The 20,724-nt window shown below is 38.8% G+C and overlaps 1 protein-coding gene across 23 annotated transcripts in view; it reads right to left on the reverse strand.

Moving 5' to 3' along the window:
• Positions 1-20,724, reverse strand: part of LOC117098431 (transducin-like enhancer protein 4) — a 157,632-nt gene that overhangs the window by 56,317 nt on the left and 80,591 nt on the right. For all 23 annotated transcript variants that reach the window (XM_033237003.1, XM_033237015.1, XM_033237019.1 and 20 more), the window contains one exon: positions 19,909-19,925. In XM_033237003.1, the coding sequence (XP_033092894.1) occupies positions 19,909-19,925 (17 nt within the window). The remainder of the gene's footprint in view (positions 1-19,908; positions 19,926-20,724) is intronic.

A 20,724-nucleotide genomic window follows, 5' to 3' on the forward strand; every position in this document is an offset into this window, starting at 1 on the left:
AAGATCCCTGGGTTCTGAATCCAGGGACAGGCAGAGTCAGGAAACACTAATCAGAACGGCCCTACAAAATCACTGTCCAGGAGAGAAGGGACAGGCATGACTGGAACCAATTGCCACCAGGGGTCGGGGCAAAAACCACTCATATGCAGCAATGGCCATCCACTCTGTTTTGAGCCTGTGTTTTGTTTCACATTTACTATACTTGATCAGGCTGCAGCCTGTAGTTTTGGTGGCTGACAGGAAGTAAAATGTAAATTATGCTACTATTTCATAGTTTTTAGGGGGAAATTATTCTGTTAAATGCATGAAAAACTTTCTAGGTATAAAATTATGAGAAACTAAGATAGGCAAGGAGGAAACCAATCACAAACCAGAATTTCATGTGTAGTCTCTTCCCACAAAAACAAATACTGTAATATGGAACTATGCAGAAAATAATTTGAAAGGTAAACTACACTTTTAAAATCATATAGTCCCAAAGGTATATAAACATTTTTGGAATCACTGCCAATTGTCTATATGAATTCCAAGAGGTAAGGAACTCATGAAAGAAAAACTCCAAGACTAACTCACATTAAATTGCCTTAATGGAATTGGGTTACATTCAATATTGTTTTAAGTAAGTGGACCACTGGTTGGGGTCTGGAAATTGTTTGGTTAGAGGGATATTTTTGTTATAATATTTGTTATAATTAGATTTGATTTGTACATCTCCCAAAACAAATGTTGTGACACTATAAAAAAATTTCAGGATCTTAGGCCAAACACAACTAGCTCTTTAAAAATTTCATTCCTCGTAGAATGAAAAGACTGTACAATTCTCTCTGATATTTATTCTGAATATTTCAGATATGTATCCTCCACGTTCCTGAAAGCCAAAGGCACATAATTTATAGCAGCGTTTCTAAAACCGTGCCCTTTTCACTGGTTGCTGGCATTTAAAGCATGTTTTCACACATCTTGCAATGTTCTAAGACTATCCACATTGATTGGAATTACATTTTAAAAGCATTCTTAATTGAGTCCCTGTGCTGAGAGTTTTCTATGCTCCACCTGCCCTCTCTTGCACTTGTTTAACAGAACTCTAATTGTCAGTGTACAAAGTTTCCACTTAATCTGGTCCTTCCTCTTAGGGTTTTCTGAGCTACAGAAACACATATTCCTTTCCCTTATCTTTTAAGTAAAATATATCTCTACAAAGAAACATAATTGATGCTAAGTTCTGATAACCAGAGAAATGTGAATCCCTCTTAATCAAATTCCAAACCGGAGCTAAGCAAGCAAAAGTGGCATCTCAGGTAGGTGAGAAAGTAAAGAGTAACAAAGATTCAAGAATTCTCAGGCATAGCTGACCCCACAAAGGCTTCTTGGGCCTTTGGTGAAGATTCCACTTCTCTAAAAAGAAAGGTCTGGCGGTTGGTAAGAATAAACTGCCTCAAATATGACCTCATGTTTCCCAGGTCCTCTGTCTCACAAAAACAGGTCATGCAGGAAGCTGACGATACATCCAGAGGTAGAAAACATCTAGAAAAACAGATTCACTTGAAAGACATCTCCTAAACCTTTGCCAGACCCACCCTGGCTCGTGTGGGAAGCTGAAATCCTGTCTGCTCAGGTGACCCTCACTGCCCGCCCACAGTGGGAAACTTGGCCATGCTGGCTGGTTATTCTGGATTCTCCTGTGGGAAAACCACACTCTTCCCATGAGGGCAAACACCATCTTATGCCCAGTGTGCACCTTGCTTTCCAGGACTCTGGCCCCTTGGTCATTCTTATTAAGAAAATATGAAATCTGCTAGACCCCTGTTGGTATGACTCTTTGAGCAAGCTGAATTTGCATTCTGGGCACCCTCCCTCCCCAGGACAGCAGGGCACATTGTAGCTCTGGAAGACAACTACGTAGCAGGGCACTAATCACTGAAAGGGCACCCCCCCACCCCCAACACCGCTCCTGCAAAAAAAGAAAAGTGTTATTTCAATGGCCTAAAGAGCAAAGGCCATATAAAATCTTCCAGACTGACATTCTTTTTTTTTTTTTTTTTTTTTTAACAGAGAGACTGAGGCTAATCTTCACTGAAAGCAAAGCAACCAGGGATCACACTATGAGAGGCGTTCACGTCTTGAATAGAGATAGGAGTATAGTCCTTAACCCCCCCTGCTGAACCAGGTCTGCTGTTCCCCAGCACACCAAATACTGCAATCACTCCTTTCCCTTCAGACGTACCTCTGTCAAAGTCGATACCAAGGCTGACTCACTGCCTTGTGAGACTCCTCAGTTAACTCAGCCTGAAGAAAAGAAGCTGCAAATAAATCAGTATTATAGTGCTGGGACATGTGTTCTTTCCCCAAACAGCCAACCTTATTGACAGGGATTAGGTGTATGAGTAGTAAAATAATGAAAAGCAGCAAGAGTCTCTCCTGCTCGACAAGAATCTGTTGGGTATACTCCCTCTCCCCACACAATTAGAGGAACGCCAGGATTGTTATGGTTTACAACACTGGAGGGAGAAGTCCATTTTACAGATAATCTGACATGAAAATAAAAGAGGCTCTCTGTAAAAACGCTAAACTGTGAGATCACAGTCCTCGGGCCACTCGTTCAGCTCATCGGGGTAGTTATTAGCTTTTCCTACCAGCAGAAGCACACAGCACTAGCACAGCAGGTGAATGCCTTTTAATACCAGGATTTAGACTGACAGGAACCCACAGGGTTCTCCCTCTTTGGTGTCCAATTTCATCCATTATGAGCAGCAAGTAGTTTGGCTGTAAAATACATAAAAGTCACATTCTCAGCCAAGGTTGAACTATCCCTAAACACAAAATCCCCAATGGAATTAAATATATGCTAGGATCAGCTAAAGTTAATTCTCAACCATCTGCATGTACAAGATCCATTTTTGTAGATTTTTTTTTTTTTTAGGCAAAATTTAATCTCAGAATAATTTCCCTGTGGCCTGGCACATTTCTAGTTTGCTCCTTTCTGCTGTTAGTTTAGGGTTTCTTTGTGGAATGCAAGTTAATTTAAATATTAACCCTCCAAAGAATAAACAAAACCAGGGTCATTTTCAAATTACTCATACTGTACACTAAAAAAACAAACAAACAAAAAAAACAAGGACCTACTGTATTGGGCCCCTTTACCACTCCCATGTCACACAGATAGAGAAGGACTTGCCAAAAATCACAAGGCTGGTAAACGGCATAGGGCAGGATTCGAACCCAGACCACCTGGTTCCAGAGGATGAGTGTCTAGCTGGTATTTCTACACTGTTTCCTGCCTACTGGCTGTCTAGAGTTCACAGCATGTCACATGCAAAGAAGTAGACAGGTCCCAACACACACTAGCTTCCCAACCTTAAGAAATGCAGTTTGAACAGAGTACGTAGAGTCACCTTGAGTCACCGTTTACAAGGGTGCTATTTTAGCTTTAAAAGCACAGCAAACATGAATACCTGCTTGAGCAGTGGGAAAGGAGGGGGAGGAAAGACTGAGGCATATCTGTCTGTAAAACAGGTCTTTTCCAAAATATGCTTACCCTTGCATCTCTGGTCACTGCCTGAGGGTGCAGTGTACCAATCTTTTTGACGTGGCCTAAGTAAATTTCTCTTGAACTCATTCTTTTCATTTGTGAACCTTCTGTTGTGCCTTTGCCCAGGGTCTCATAATTTTGCAGTCATGCTGAGTCAGGTCGGTGTAGTCTCAGTCTCTCTTTCTTCTGGCTTGGTGATAAACTTCTTGCCTTATTGTCTTTTCAAGATTTTCTTTTTTTTTTTTTTTAAGTTTTTTCTTATTTAACTATTACTTATTTTCGTCTTTAGATATCCCCTCTAAGGTGAGTCTTCTCAAGTTTTCTACTTGCACGATTCCCCTACCTCCTCTCTTGAGTACTAAACCCTGGAAAAACTACCAACTGCTTAATCACACAGATGCATTTATCCCCATTCAGTGTCTGTCATTTCAGGGGTTTCTTCCTCATGAACTTCAGATCTAGGCTTTTACACTTGACCATCTAGTACTGAAACAAGCAAAATATCTTCTGAGAGCTGAAATGTGGGGAGCATTCATGTAACTTCTTAAAGTAGAACACAGCCATGTAATGCATGCCCCCATTTCTGAGAAAATCCTGACCTCTTCTCACTGGTCACTGCACTCTAGGATTAAGACGCTGCCAAGACTAAAACAATCAGCCATTCCCACTTTTAACAAACTCAGTAAATTCCTATTCTTTCCTAGATTTGGTCACATGAAGTACTGGAACAAGTACAATTACACAAAGGTATAATCCATTCTTTCTGTCACCAGTAGCAGAGGGGAATCTAATCAATGTGGTTGGAGAACAGAACGTTGAGAGGAAGCCTTAGCCTCTTCCTTGCTCAGACACTGGGTGAAATAATACCAACAAAACAAAGTGAGTGATGGTGCCCAGAGAGCCTTAGACCAAAACTGCAGACCAAACAAAAAGACACAGCTTAATTTTCCTGACCATTCAAATATATTTTTAGTAACTCTTCAATTATCTTATCACTGAAACGCACTCCCCCAAAAGGCATTTTAATTGCTTAAATACAGTTTCTGCCTATTCTTGCCTATGTTTTTTAAACATTTTTCTGGCCTCAATACTTATTGCAAATCTTCTACTTGTCAGAGAAGGCATATTCTGTGACAATTTCCATCTATCAAACTGTGGTGAGTTTTGCTGGCTTTTAGACAACTGCCATAGAACTATTTAGAGAAATTGTTCAGAGGGACCTATCTCTGAAGCCTAACCACCTCCACTGACCACGTGTGCACTGAAAATGAACTCCTCAGTTTCTGAGTCAACACTCAAGGGGAACTTTCATTCAGAGACATTTTAAAGGGAGAAATATGCATACAATCCTAAACCAGGAAGACTTTATATTTTGGTTTGTGATAGGGAAAATACACGCACAAATGAAGCCTGGGGAAGCCTAAATGCAAAATGAAATAATCGAGCAGTAGGACGGCAGGTTTCTCCGACACTCAATCATTTTCAGTCACACTATGTTGTCCAGTAACCTGCATTGATAATTCCTCATGAATAAAATGCCAGCATTATCATCTGCAGCTACATTGTTGACATGCTTTTGCTATTTCACTAAAAATACCATTAATTTTCTGGCTTCACAACAGCTGAGCTACTCCCCATTTGAATATACAAAAGAGTATTTTGTTTAAACCAAATTAAAAGCGTTCCAGTAGATGAATTCCATTTTGCTAGCTATACTATTTTAGCATATACTGTTCTTCTTAATCCTCCCAACCTCAACGTCATGCCTGTCATCTCCCCAGTCCAAAATACTTCCATTATTAAAATTGTGTTTTAAGTTGAGGAAGGGGAATCTGGACACTGACTATTTCTGCTGTAACACTCTTGGCCTGCAAGCCACCTGACTGGCATGGTAAAGAGTGTGGCTTTTTGAGGGTTACAAGATACGGTGACCTCCTTGAGTCTCTCATCTCTGTGAGCCAAGGTACATAAGCAACACAATTTTCCAGTTTGGTATCGGAAGGGTAAACTGCTAAACACACACACCGAATACACCTTCCGTTTCCCATCTAGAAACGTTCCGACATCCTCCACTTAAGTCAGAAAGAAAACCACTACTCCTGCCAAGCCCTCCTGGCATCTCACCACTTTATTTGTTCCCATTTGTATCTAATGCTTTTGTCAACAGTTCAACAAAAGTCAAAGCAAACAACCCACTGCAAACACTGGGGGTAACAGCAACAAGCATGAATCCTTCACAATTATCCAGCCCAGCTGCTCACAGCTCGTCTGGGCTGCTTTCATTAACAACAATGTCAACAAAAGACTGAAACCCACCCAATAACTAGATGGGTCAATACCGCCACTGTATACCCTCTGTAGGAGGAAACGCTGTTCTCCTTTGTTGCTTGGGCAAACATGTAGAATAATTCAGTCAGATGGACAAGTGCTTGTCTAATCATTTGTTATGTGAATTATTCAACGACTTTTCACGTAAACTACTAAACAGGGCTCTTCAAATATTTCTGCGGCACTTCCAGCTGTCCAACTGTGGAAGTGCATAAAAGGGACAGAGGCAGATGAAAAGAGAAATCATGACCCGAGTTAGTTTCCAGTGATAATCTTTAGTCTAAGAATCTCGAATCTTCATGACTAATCCTTTTAGGACTAACCCTTGCCTGGCATTTTCACTAGCGTCCAATCTTTACTATGTGGACCAGATTGACAGTGGGGGTCGTGTAGAAAGTCCTGACTTCGAAGCTCCAGTATCTTTACCTTGCTCAACTTTAAAAGGTAGCCCCTCACCCACCTTCCTTTCACAAGCACTTCCAATAGATATGATATGCATTTAGGATTTTTAATGGAGTATTTTAAAAACATAGACATATGTAAACAGACTACAAAACACAGTGTCAAAGCAGCTGTTCCTAGAGATTATCTTTTATATTTTATATATATATATATATATATATATATATGTGTGTGTGTGTGTATATATATATATATATATGTAATATTTTAGAATTGCCTGGATGAATTTTGATTAAAAATGTTACCATTTATTTAACAAAAAATTATTTTAAGATACAACAGTTCTAAGTTCCTTTTCTTTCCTCTTAAGCGTATGGCTTATGAAATCATGTACAAACCAAGCAGTCTGGCGAGAAGGGCCCCTGACGTGGGCCCTGGCCCTCAGTTGGCTGAGCCCCACCCTATAAGACCAAGGGGACATGCCCATACAGCCTTTGTCTGTGGCCTCTATACCATGAGCTGGGTACTCAGGATCCTGAAATTCCCTGCCCAAACACCCCAGGCCCACTTTCAGGGTTTACTCAGTCCTCTTCCTGAGGTCTCCCAGCGTTAGATCAAGCTGCTGGTTTGAGTGTGTCTAGATCTGGGGGTAGCTGTGGGGGTTCGACGAAGCTATGAAGTTCTCTGAGAACTAGGGTGTGTACAAGAAAATATGTGAGGGCGCACATGGTTAAAGCAATGAACAGAGCGCCTGAGAATTTTAAATTCCAACCTGGTCTTTCAGGTCATCACTAAAGTGTATTTATTTACTGGATTTATAACTTTTAAATACTTCGGTATATGGTATAAGTGCCTCCATTTGGACTCTTTCACTGGCCCTGGGTAGGCCCAACAGGTAAGTATCAGGTACAGTTTTTGGTAGCCCAGTCTTAAAATGCTGAAGCCACTGCAATCACCAAATGTTTCCATGTAATGTTGTGTGTCTAAGAAAACAAGCTACATTTTTTTCCCCTAAACATTTTCACTTTTATAGATCCACATATCTACAACACTAATTAAAGTGCTGATTTTATTTCTATTATTGCTTTTAAAACACAGTAAGAGTCTAAAAGTTAAAAATAAAATTCAAGAATTATGGCTATCTCAGCCTAGTACATAGAAACATGACGGAGATTTTAAGAAACTATTAAACACAGATGAAGGAGTCGGGCATGATGGCTCACGCCTGTAATCTCAACACTTTGGGAGGCTGAGGCAGGTGGATCACTTGAGGTCAGAAGTTTGAGATCAGCCTGGCCGACATGGTGAAACCACGTCTTTACTTAAAAATGCCAAAAAACAAATTATCCAGCTGTGTGGTGGCACGTGCCTATAATCCCAGTTACTTGGGAGGCTGAGGCAGGAGAATCACTTGAACCCAGGAGGCAGAGGTTGCAGTGAGCCAAGATCGTGCCACTGCACTCCAGCACTTGGGTGACAGAGGAAGACTCCATCAAAACAAACAAACACACACACACACCACACACACACACACACACAGATGAAGGAAACAGCAGAGATTCATACTCATTCCACCTCATTCCCACTTTTCACTATAGCCAGTTTACTCACTGCCACTTGTAATTGTGGAATCTTTACTTTTTACCACCAGGGTTTACAGATTTTTAGTTCTTGGCATAAATAATTGTGCTTTCAAAAACCAAATACTAGTCCAAGACACAGAAAACATAATGTGAGAATTTTACTTCCTTTAAAAGGTCTCTAATAATCTGCGTAGCTGTCCTACTTCTGGCTTCAAGTAACAAAACTAGAAAGTTGGCAATTTTTAAAAATACTCTTGAAAGAAGAAAATACCTTCTTTTTGAGCTAAATGGGAGCAGCAAAAAAATAAATAAAATTTATGTACTTCTTTTTAAAACAGAGAAACCACCTGAAAAGCAAGTGAGGGTATTCAAATGCCAAAAAATCAGATGATAAATATTTTAGCTCGATAGTCCAATTGTTTTGCTGATTCCTACAAAACACTTTCTGAATTCGAGTAAAAGGCCCATATCCAGATTGGGAGTTGACAGAATGTTGCCACTGGCATTACTGTCAGTGTTTGCTAAAGGTTCATGTTTGCATGTATTTGCCCATCAGCCCTGGCAGCTTCCTGGGAAGACTGCCTTCAGAGCTAGTCCTCCAATCATCATAAACTGGTTTTATATGCACACTTGAAAATATTCAGGACTCACCAGAAGCTCTGAGAAATGAAGAGGAACGATCCATTAATATATTTTATTCTACTCAGAAGGCAGCATATCGCAGTTCCGTATTTTAATAGGAAAATGATTTGAAGGAAGGGATTGTATCTAATCTTTACCATGCACCCCCAGTGCAGTACAGGCCTGTTTGCCCTCCAGTGCTGAATCAATACGTACTGACTAACTTTAAATATTTTATTTAGACTGCAAGTTCATCTATCAATACCAACAGGTTTCAAAGTCAGGAACCATTAAAATAATTTTTAGTCAGTTGTCTAACAACAACAACAAAAAAAATCAGAAAAATCTCTCAGCTACAGAGGTATAGCTGTGCCCTTTTAATATCCAGAGGAAAACATATACAGAATTGGCAAGGAGTTCTTCCCACCTAAATACCTTTCAGTGCTAATGCAATAGAACAAATCAAATGGACTATTACGTAGCAGAGACTTTTGTTTTATTACGTTTGTTATAAAGGAAATTTTCACCCTAAATATTAACCAAATAGACTACATCCATGGTGAAACATTTCATGTGTAATATTCTTCTTTCATTTCTCCCCAGGAAAGAGGGTTGACCCAGAAGGAAGAATGGAGAGAGAGAAAAAACAGGGAGGCACAAAGAGAAAAAAGGAAGAAAAGAGAAGGGAATTGAAAATGACGAGGGTGAGCAAAACAGTTTACAAGTGAACATCTGGTATTGACAGGAGGAACTGAACACAGTCTGTACAGTCACGCTGAAGTCTAGGAGGATGGCACTTTGAAAAAAGGGAGGGAAGAAGTGGCCGCAGGAGGCGGGAGGAGGGAAAGAACAGAAGAGGTCAGGGGTGGGGAGTAACTAACTAACCAAAGTATTGTTCCCGGATGCTTACGTATTTAGTCATTATTTGCTCTATTCTCCCAAAGGCAAAAATGTCACCAGCTTAGTTTAAAATGTCCCTAAATAAGGTCAGACTAGGTTACTACCAGATTTTATCATCAAAACAGATTCCAGCCTACGCATCCAATTCAGGAGTCTCATTCAGAGCAGTGACAGTCCAATATGGTTTGGTTATAATCCCTGAGGCGGGGGCTGGGCCAAGGATGTGGAATAACTCAGCTTTCAAGTCCTGATAACTATGGTACAAACACAAGTGATTATTTCAATTTTCTCTGCAGATTATTTTTTCAGGGCAACCCAATAAACCCAATAATGCCCAGATTTACTAGAAAATTTTTTATTCATTTCCCCATGCACCAGAAAGTAAGCTAATAACATCCCGCCGAGAGTGCTGTCAGGCTAAATCCCTGCACTGCTGAATGCACTGCCGGGATAAATCTCCCTTCACTTTCCATTCCACCATCCACTTTAGGGCAAGGCCCTGGGGACTGCTCCAGATTACCCCTCTGCACGCAGTGTCACAGGCACAAGCCCGAGTGGTCCAATCAGTGCCAAGAAAAGAACAAACTAAAAAAGATTAATTCACAGATGTTCATGCATTTCACATACACTGTGCCCCATGGCCCGTTGCTAGGGCAACGGGAGACCACCAGTGCGCGCTTTATTGGCTTTATGAAGTGCGTCTCGGGGACTATAGTCCGAGAAACGCTGCATAATAATAGTGTGGCTTTTCTGAAGCCTTGTTTTGTGTTTATCCACATTTAACCTTCTGAGTATTATAAAGAGCACCCTTATGCATAGCTTTCAAGCATGCCTCCCTTCCCCCCAAAACTGCCACAACTTTCTATCTAGAAACATTAAATTGCATCTCTTAGGGGTCCATTTTGGGAAGACCCATGTTTATATTGCTCAACCTGTTCCGTGACAAAAAAAAAAAATCTACAACCATTTAAAGGTCACTACTATATTAGTGCAGCTAACCATATCAACCACTCAAAACCAAATACATACATGCCTTGTTTTCTATGAAACCAGGGGAACCTTGCTTTTGAGTATCAGGAGTCAGTTTTAGCCAGAAGGAACGCAGAAGCAGCAAGCCTCATCAGAGTCTGTCAGAGACGCAGCATGATCCAACAGAACTCTCTGCAGCAGTGGGAAGGTTCTGTATCTCTGCCGTTTTGGCAGTTTCCACGTGTGGCTACTAAGGACTCGGTATGTGGCTAATGCAACTGGGAAAATGGATTTAAAAATTCCATTTCATTTTAACTAATTTAAATAGCTTCATGTGACTGGTGGCTACACCATATTGGACAGGGCAGCCTCAAAGGCTTACCAGACAACTATGGATGTTTTTAAAAGTTCCTAAAAAGCTGTCTCTTCAAGCTGTTAGTTTCTGCTTAATTCATAAAAAACATAACTTCAAGTAAATGTACACAGAATGGTCTTCATGATTGCCGCTGCTGCTAGCTGTGCCAGTTCAAATCGGCCAGAGTCTTTGTGAAAAAGGCCAAGGGAACAAGGCTAACTTTCTCCTCCTTCTCCACCCCCACCCCCACCCAGGTTGGGAGGTTAAAATCACAAATGTCACAACTCTCAGAGCAGTAGCACAGATCAAGTGTTAATCTAAAGGGAAGGGGTGGGTGAGGGGGAGAACACAGGCTTGTGGGGGCGAGGGAGGATCTGGAATGAAGAGGAGAAAAATAAAGCCAGTGAATAGATCAATAGAAGCAACAGCTTACATTCAGATTCACAGGAGAAAGAACACACGGAGACAATCATTTCCTGGGAAAAGCTCAAGCCTAATGAGAATTTACTCTGCTCCTTTATGCGACAACCAGCCCTTTTGTGGCACGGGCTTCCTGACTGACAGGAACCCGGGGCCCCTTAATAGGATTTCCATATTATTTCCAACACCTGCCCAGAAGTTATTTGTTTACATTGAAGGAGGCAAGATTCTCAAATCAGACATCTGCTTCTAGTTCAGGCATATCTTAGGAAACCATCTAGAAAGCAGCTTTGTTACCATGGTGACATTTTTATTTTCCTCCTTTAGTTGGCTCAAAACATTAGCATTTCCAATTTTATTTTGTTGTTCAAAAGGCCAAATGTCGCTCACGAAAACAGAAGTTTAAAAAACGGTAAGTGAATAGAACTCTCAAAATTCTCCAGAATAATTAAAATGACCATAACAAGCAATAAATAAAAAGGAGATCTTATTATATAAGCCTACTGGCTTCTCTCACTGGGTGGCATCACTAACTTGTTTACCTCCCCTCCCCCAGCCCTCTTCTCAAATTTGAAGTCAGCATCTTGAAAAGTAGCAATTTAAAAAAGAAGATTCAAGAATCCTTCAGGATATGACACAACTAAATAATGAGTCCATTTCCATGAAAAAGAATTCCTCATGCTCACCCTTATCACCATATCTTAGAAAGTTCACTTACGACAAGAATACTTAAGACATTTTAACTTCCACCTCACTGCCTGCATTTCTGTAAAGGCGGAGGGAGGTGAGGGAAAGTGTAAGCTTTTCAGGAACATTTAGTGGTTGCAGAGGGGATGGAATATTAAACAGTGTGAGGGAAGAAAGGTGGACAGCACGTGAGGGATTACATGTATGTGTGTGTTGTTCTCCAGTTTCTAGTGAAGTAAAACTAGAGGCAAAACTGAACCCAGGGGTTGGGAGGAGGGGGGTACTTAACCACCAATTGCAACTATCACAAATAAGCGAATTTCTTACATTACAATACTAGTATGCTCAGCTTAAAATGTTTTTAAAGCAGTATAATTTATCACATACAAAAATAAGTGGATTGGTTCTAAATAATGAATAATCTGATAAAGTTAAAGTAATGTGACTTATTTTATTCAATATTTAGATTCAAAGAAAAACAACTAAGTATTCAATTCTAACATTTCAAGTTTTGATTTGCCAAGTCTAAGCAGCATGACTGAGTTTTGAAATAACTGTATTATCTTCATTTAACAGCAACCTTATTCAAAAGAATCAAAAACTCTTTCAGAAAGTACTACTCAGCCCCTCAGCAAACTTCCTTTCTATTACTCTTTCGTGAAGACTGAATTCTCTTCAACGCTTTCACAAGGCAGTTGCCATGGCAGTAATCAGATATGACTCTCTAAGTCCAAAATTACAGCCCTTAGTAGTGGTGGCTCCCAAGCGTGGAGAGTCTTTTAACCCAGAAGATAGCTGAGCTACTTCAAATCACCATAGAACAAAATACGTAAGTTGGACAGAGGAAAGTGTTGCAGAAATAATTCAAGAAAGCAAGAAGTAAGAGTATTAAACTACCCCATGAGTGATTTTATAATTTTTCCAGAGGGCAGTTAGTGTTACTGTAAGAATACAAAAAAAGATGGTGAACAATTCTTTTGAATAATTCCATTGGAAGAATTATCTACATTTTGAGAAACAAATGTTTTTGAAATTCAAGTGCCAACTATTAACACTTAAATCTTAGGCCCCTCTAAAGTTTTAAAAATGTTAACTATAAACGTTATAATATTTTTGCAAGGGATGAAATTCATCCTAATTAAGAAAATTAGAAATTAAACATCAGTATGAAAATGTCTGTCTAACAACTAAGACGGTTGGTTTATGGAGGGAAAGGATTAAACCATTTTGCCAAATCAGCTGGAGAAAGCCAACCTGCCAAACAGCCCGCCCCTGTTAATTAATATTTGTTCTGCTTCAGCAATCAGTGGAGGAGGGTGCTGCAAAACAAGCCTGTCTCCCCGAGTCACATCATTACTCCATTTATGCTCACCACCTGAGGACCAGCTATGCCCTAAAGATATTTATTCATCTGTTTGACAAACAAACAATTACCACACATTTTCTAGAATTAGGACACCTGTTACATTTCATGCAGTTTACATGCCTAGAGGCAGGTATCAATTAATACTGAACAAATTACTGCATCATAGATTCACAGAACAAAACTTCTTAATTGTTCCTTGATAACTGTAAATAGTAAAATACATGGTAGAAATAAATACCTAAAAGTATTGTAAACAAATAATTGAAAAGCAATAGCAATGCTACAACACTTAATTTCAAATTACCATCTTATTTTGGGAAATTGAAAGAGTTATAACATTAAATGTTTGAAAGGCATACTTTATCACCCTACCACCCAACCCGTCAAATGATTTCCTCAACTTCTAACCATTGTGTCCACTTGGCTAATCATATGGCCAACTTTATTGCTGAAACATAACCTATGGTGTAAGATTTTTATTTCAAAATTTGTTTCTAGGACAGGCCTAAATAACAAATAAGAAAATAGCTACATTCCAAATACTTGGAAGAATGCTTTGAGTTACAGCCTTGAGATCCATGGAGGTTAAGTGACTTCCAGTGATACTCAGCTTACCTAGTGGGAGAGAGGATTGCTGAAGCACCTGTCATAGACTTCTTACAGAATGGCTCATATTCTAAATGTTTCAGTGTGCTTCCTTGTGGTGTCAAGAATACTTCATGGTGAATTACACCAGGAAAAGCCTTTTCCTTATCATGGGAGAATGGGATAGGAGAATGAAGTCTAGGTTTGCCTGCATACACTGGTGATGAACAATGAAATGGATTTTACCAATAATCAAGGGAGTAAGATATCTAGAAATGTATGCTGACCATAAAAACGTAGAGTTCTATTTCTGTTCTTTAACCTTGAAACACAGGCTATGATGTATTTGAAATACAAATCCACTGTCTAGATCAGTATTGCTCAAGATAGGCTTTTTAAAACATATTTTAAAATATGACTTTAAAAATATATTAAGTACTTCTATTTCCTTATTAGGTGGTATCCCTGATTCCCCATGCCCTAACTAAGTAAAGTTCTCTTCCCCTAAAGTTTTAGCTTCTTGAGGGGAAGAATCTTAATCTGCTTTGTGGAATTGTATAAGAGGACAAATCGAAGATTAGTATGAGAAGGAAATTATGAGTTAGGGAGCGGCAAAAAAACAAAAAATTTTTTAATGAGAAAGACTTAAAGAGACCTAACAGAGATCACAACAAAATAAAATGAATCCTATTCGAATCTCATTTCAAGTAAACCAATTATTTGAAATAATCAAAGAAGTTGGATTATAAGCTGGGTATTAGAAGATATCAAAGAATTATTTTACTAAGTGATTAAAGGCATTATGGTTATCGTTTAAAAAAGGGACCACTATTCAGATAATGTGTTCATTTTGCATATTGAAGTACACAGGAGCAAAATGAGCATATAAATACTTCAGCAAAGAAAAAGAACAGAAATATGGCTACATATTGATAGCTCTTGTACCTAGTTGCTGGGTGTATGGGGGAGTTATTTGTACTTCGTAGTGTGTTTCAGATTTTTAATAACTTAGAATGAAACTGGGTCACCCAAAGAGCTTTCCTTTGAGGACGGCACTGGCTATGTGACCTTTGACAGGCCTTCACACTTCTAAACCTTTCCTCATGTATGAAATAACGGTAAGCGTAACACCTACCTTCACCGGCAAAATCTAACCTACGAGCTATACATTCAGTGGGGGTTGCTCAGAGGAGAGCAGCAGGATTGAGTGGACACTGTGGACCCACCTTATTTTTCCCTAGGTTAGAGTGGATATGCTGAAGTGCTGCAGCCCTCAATTAGACAACTTCTCTTCTCAGATTACTGATTACGGAGGGGAAAATAGAAGATACCAAAAGTCCATGATTGTTTTGTTTGCTTAAACACTCTTTAGTGTTTTGTGGATTTCACTGATTCCCCCCTTTTTAATCTAGCTTTCTGTTATTTTATGCCTTTGCCTTTTTATAATACGTACTTCTAAAGTCTGGGGTAATACAAATTTATCCCACCAAGTTATCTCCCAAACGGTAATACTCCTACTTAAAGGGGTGTATGAAGTAATCATTCTGTTAATTCAGGCTAAAAACCCACATTTACCGGTAACACCCAATTAATGAGGCAAAAGTGCTTTCTTGGCCTGAATCATGCCTTTCAATTTCAACATAAAAACAACCTTATTCTAATTTTCCGCTGATAAACCTTTATTGTCAACAGAATAACTGGGGGATAGAAAAAAGCAATGTATGATGTTTTAGTCATCTATGCCCCAAAATATAGATGCAGAAGAATAAAAAGGCATTGCCTTAAACACAAATAATGAGTGAATCATTATAAAAACCTTTAAACAAAATCAAGGAATTTGCACAGGAAAAAAACAGTGTATATACCCACAGAAAAGCAGTTAGCTAAAAAATAATTATATGCAAATTAAAAAAATAAAGTGCACCATCCATACTCATTATGCCAACAAAAATTACAAAAACTATAAAGTTCCATATTGGCGGATTGTGTGGAAACATATTCAAACACTGCATTTGGCATTTTAAATTAGTACAGAGTTTTAGGAGATCAATTTGGCACTGCACAAGTCACTAAAAATGATCATACACTTTGATGATGCATCCAGCACTCTGGGCTTGAAGACATTCCAATGAAATAACAAAAATAAAAACAACACCACTCAGAGGGGAAAAAAATGTTTGTACTGGGTAAGCATAGGCACAGAGGAAAAAGGTACTTCTGCTATATTTTACAGATAAAAAAGGCAAATCCCTCATAGATGTGACTTGAGAAGGTTATTGCACTCAGGATAAAACACAGGAGAAGCAGGCAGATACATAAAAAGGACTTACAAAGTAATACAGAATGCACAATAATAGCACCTTGCTTGAGGCCACGCAGCTAATCAGCATTTGGTGATAGTGAATTTTGCTACCTATATGTAAGCTGGTCTTGATTTTGGTGCCTACTTTTTGCTACCTGAGATTGGAATTATGTAAACATTTGGGAACGGAGTGGGAAATAAGACAATTTCTGAACCTCAGATTCTTACCAAGTTTTAGGCAATTTGGGCCTTCACAGCTCTGAATCACTACCCTCATTTCAGTCACTCAGAAAAAAACTGGAGAGTGCTATGAGGAACCTAGTGACTCACGGCAGCTGACTCCTCTTAATGAACTGGAACCTCCACCAAGCGGGAAGCTCCTGGCAGCACGTGGGAACGTCCCCTCTGACACCATTTTAGAGCCCATCACTTTTACCCCTCAGCCCTAAATGAGAAGGGGTGGGCAATGGAAGATTCCATCACCTCAGAAAACACTTCCTTAGTGTCACTTATGCCTTTTCTAGGGATGAGAGAAATGGTTCTCCATACTCCATAAGATGGTGAGAACACTCCCACTTAACCTACTTTGGATTCCTTTTGGAGAGAGAAATTTGGGATTTCTGCCCTACCATTAAGGGTACGAGTGGATCACAGTCTGTGTTTCTTGCCATTTTCAGGCCTCAAATGTGGGACCTACTGTTGGGCACATGGAGTCACTAGACAGCCAAGTGACAAGCAAGGAAGGCTGCAGGTGCCCTGGTTCCTGACTTCAACAGCCTTACAATACACACTGTTCTAGTTTCTCATCACCAGGGAAATTGATTCTTGGGCTCCTACAGTGCTTTCTCCTTTAGATCCATATTTACATTCTCCACCTTTGTTGAAAAACTTCAGATACAGGTCTGCAAATAACAGGCTTAGGAATGAACTTGGCTACAGGAGCTACAGAAAAAGAGATCAATAAAGCCAACCGCGTGCAATTTGGTGGCCACAGAACTTCCCAGAAGAGAAAGACAAAGGAGAAAAAAGGCCCAATATGTTAACAAGTGAATTTCTTTCATGTTACTTGGCATCTAAAGGTAAAGTACCTTAATTACTTAAATCTTTACAGTAATTTTAAATTTATAGTTTATAAGCTGTTCTGAAATCTGCCCTGTTTAACAATCTGTAACATCAAGAAAACATTTTAAAGTGTCTCTCACAATTAAACCCATCTACAACCTTGTATAAATCAAAATTTTGCTACCATATCAAAATGTTCCACTGGGGCTGTCTAAGATTGCCCACATCCTCATTACATGCAACACTAATTACTACCAGCAGATTCAGAATTTTCTGCACATTAGAGGCTTTTAGAGGAGCTATAAAAAATTTCAGGCACCATTAATTTAAATTTGTATTGAAATTTCCTTTTGACAGATGGCCAAAAATTACTTATTATTTAGAGTACCAGAGCTGCCTGTTTGCACATTAGAAGAGGAAAGGGAAAAATTAAAAGCAAGAAGGAAATTTATGTCACGTTCATTACCTGTTAAATGTTAAGGAGCATTATCTTGCATAAATAAATTATTTCATACGAGCTCGACTCCAGCTGCAGGCAACTGGCACGCTCTGGCTGATAAAAACCATCTAGAGTCACACAGCAGACAATCATAAAAAGCCCCCTCTTAACCAGGAACCACTTATGGGAGGGCGATCGATGGAACAAGCAACTAAAACTGCTTCTCTGAGCATCACAGAACACATTCAGAAAAATAAGCAAACTATCTCACCTTGTAGAACTATAGTACAGCCCCAGACCTGATGTAACACAACTTCAAATTTGAGAATGGTACCCAACCAAAACACCTATTTATAGATGCCATCCCATAATAAATCAAGGCAAAATCATCAGCTTTTCTTGTTTTTCCCTGGCTTCTAGCTATACAGATACTCATTTCCAGGCTCACCCTGAATGATTATAGATGATTTCAAAACACACCCTTACTCTTGCACAAGGGAATAAGAAAATGTAATTGACACAAAAGTGTGCACTGAAGTATAAATATTTTCACAGTCTTCTGGGAGTGGAGGCTTTTGTTTAGTTCACTGGACTGCCTAAAGGTATATATTTATAATAAGAAGGTAGGGAATGTTTATATTATGACCTCAGAATAACTAGACAGGCTTTCAAAGGCTGGTATCAGTTAATCCTAGTCACTGCATTTACTTACTACTTCCTAAGTACACATGTGTGAAACACTTAATATACTTTGATTAAGAATGCTTTTTTAATCTAGGTACTGATATGGATATGATACAACAAAATACACAACTGCAAATGCATAATTAAATAATTCAATGTGTTCAGTTCTAATTGTAAATGTTGACATTTACATGGAAGTGCAGATGCCCTTTCAAATTACAAAGATTCTTGAAGGGTAAAACAGGCTCAAGTTTTATTTTCCATTACTTAAGGGCACTGAAAAAAAAAAAATTCCTTTTCACTGTAAAATGACAAAGAGTAAAAAGGCATTCAGTGCTGGCACAGTGGTTTTGGGAGAAAATTTTAGCATTCATATACGTAGCTCCATTAAAAACTGCAAGATATAACTACCTATACTCCAAAACATTCAACTGATGTAAGAGATAAAGAAATAGACAGCATTTGTACCTTGGCCAATGGTTGAGAACTGTCCTTTCCTTCTAACCAATAAGTAACACAATGGCATATGTAATACAATTATGCATAATACAATGGTGTATGTACGTATGTATGTGTGTGTTTATTTTTTGAGACAGAGTCTCACTCAGTCGCCAGGCTGGAGTGCAGTGGCGCTATCTCGGCTCACTGCAACCTCCGCCTCCCGGATTCAAGCTATTCCCCTGCCTCAGACTCTCGAGTAGCTGGGACTACAGGCACAAGCTACCACGCCCAGCTAATTTTTGTATTTTTAGTAGAGACAGGGTTTCACCATGTTGGCCAGGATGGTCTCTATCTCTTGATCTTGCGATCCGCCTACCTCGGCCTCCCAAAGTGCTGGGATCACAGGCGTGAGCCACCGCGCCCAGCCTACAACGGTGTATTTATATTGTGTCTGGTTCGTAAGTGATCACATCAATTTTCATGCTTTACTCATTTCCTGCCATGGCAGTCTATTTTTCTTGTTTGCTTACTAAATAAATTCAGGTATCCTTAGCATATCCCATTCTGGAGGTATAGAAGCATATCCAAATCATTAGACCCTAAATACTTATCCTCTTTCCCTACAACTTGTCTATAAAGAGATACAAAAGGCAGATAAGACAGATGCAAAACCTAAAGAGAATTAACTTGTTATACCAGATATCATAATGTTAATTTAAAAGAAAAGTTGGTGAAAAAAAGTCACTTAAATTTAAAAGAGAAAATTATTTCCAGTGGTTAAGAAAAATAAAAAATGCACCATTCACTTAAACAAATGTTTTGATAAATTTTGTAAGTTGGAACTGTTTCCTCAAATGTGAAACTAATATGTATTTCCTCACAAATCAATTTATTAATTCATTTCATTGTTATCTTACAGCCAAAGCCTAAGTGAAGAAAAGTAGTTTTTTTTTTTTTTTTTTTTTTTTCACACAGCAAATAATAAAATGAGCAATGCAAGCCAGATCTTGCAATTCAACCTGGGTCAACAAATCTGATTCTGATAGAGAAATGGGACCTTAAAAACAAAACAAACCAAAAAAAAAACCACACACCTGAAAGTAATTTAAAAAATGCAGTTAACCACTACTAACCAGTGAAATCATTCTCTACATCTCAAAGAATTCTTTACTAGATTCATTCAAATCATTTACAGCTCTTTTAAGCCATTCCTCAGTCTAAATTTTGAGTCTTACCTTGATGGAGTCTCTGTCTATATGCAAAACAGCAGCAACACAAGAAGATAAAGTGGTGGGAAGAAGAAAAGAAAAGTACTAGTTAGTTTAAATAAAATCATACTAATTTATCGAACTTGATCTCTGCTAAATAATACATTACACAGAGGTCAACTGTGCTGTAAAGGTAATTATTAATACTGCACAACCAAATTCATATAGTACCAATCTACCTTTGATACAATTTCAGAAGAACCAAAGTTGGACATTCTTACTATCTGTGCTCCTTACAGACTTTTTCAAAGTGTTTAGAATCATGCATCAACTCTGTACCATAGCATTAAGATAACTGGATGACAAATTACAGTGCTTCTAATATCAGAGATGGACATTTATGCATATGAGATAAAAATCATTGACCTAATATTTTAATTCATAGTAAGGATGCTGAAACGGGGATATGAGCTTTTAATTATGACCCATACCCTTCGAGCCAATGAACCACCCATGAGCTAAGTAAATTCCCAGAAAGGAATGCTGGGAGAGACTTTTTCATCTGCATTTCTGTCATTAATAAAAATTATCAGTAAGCACCACAGAAAAAAAAACAGTCACATCACAATGTTTCTGCACCATCATCTACCTTAGTGGAGGAAGGAAATCAACCTAGAAGGAGCACAACTGGCCTTTAAATCAATTAATTGCATAAACAATTATGTTAGTCTTATAGGAAGAAATTAGTTAATTTCATGCTTCTAAACAGACTGGGTGAGAAAGACAGTTAAACCAACAGATTTCATTAATTTGGTCTGTACCTTCTTAATTACTAAGACTACT

The sequence above is a fragment of the Trachypithecus francoisi genome, unplaced genomic scaffold (genome assembly GCF_009764315.1).
Source record: "Trachypithecus francoisi isolate TF-2019V2 unplaced genomic scaffold, Tfra_2.0 Lachesis_group16, whole genome shotgun sequence".
Lineage (NCBI taxonomy): Eukaryota > Metazoa > Chordata > Mammalia > Primates > Cercopithecidae > Trachypithecus > Trachypithecus francoisi.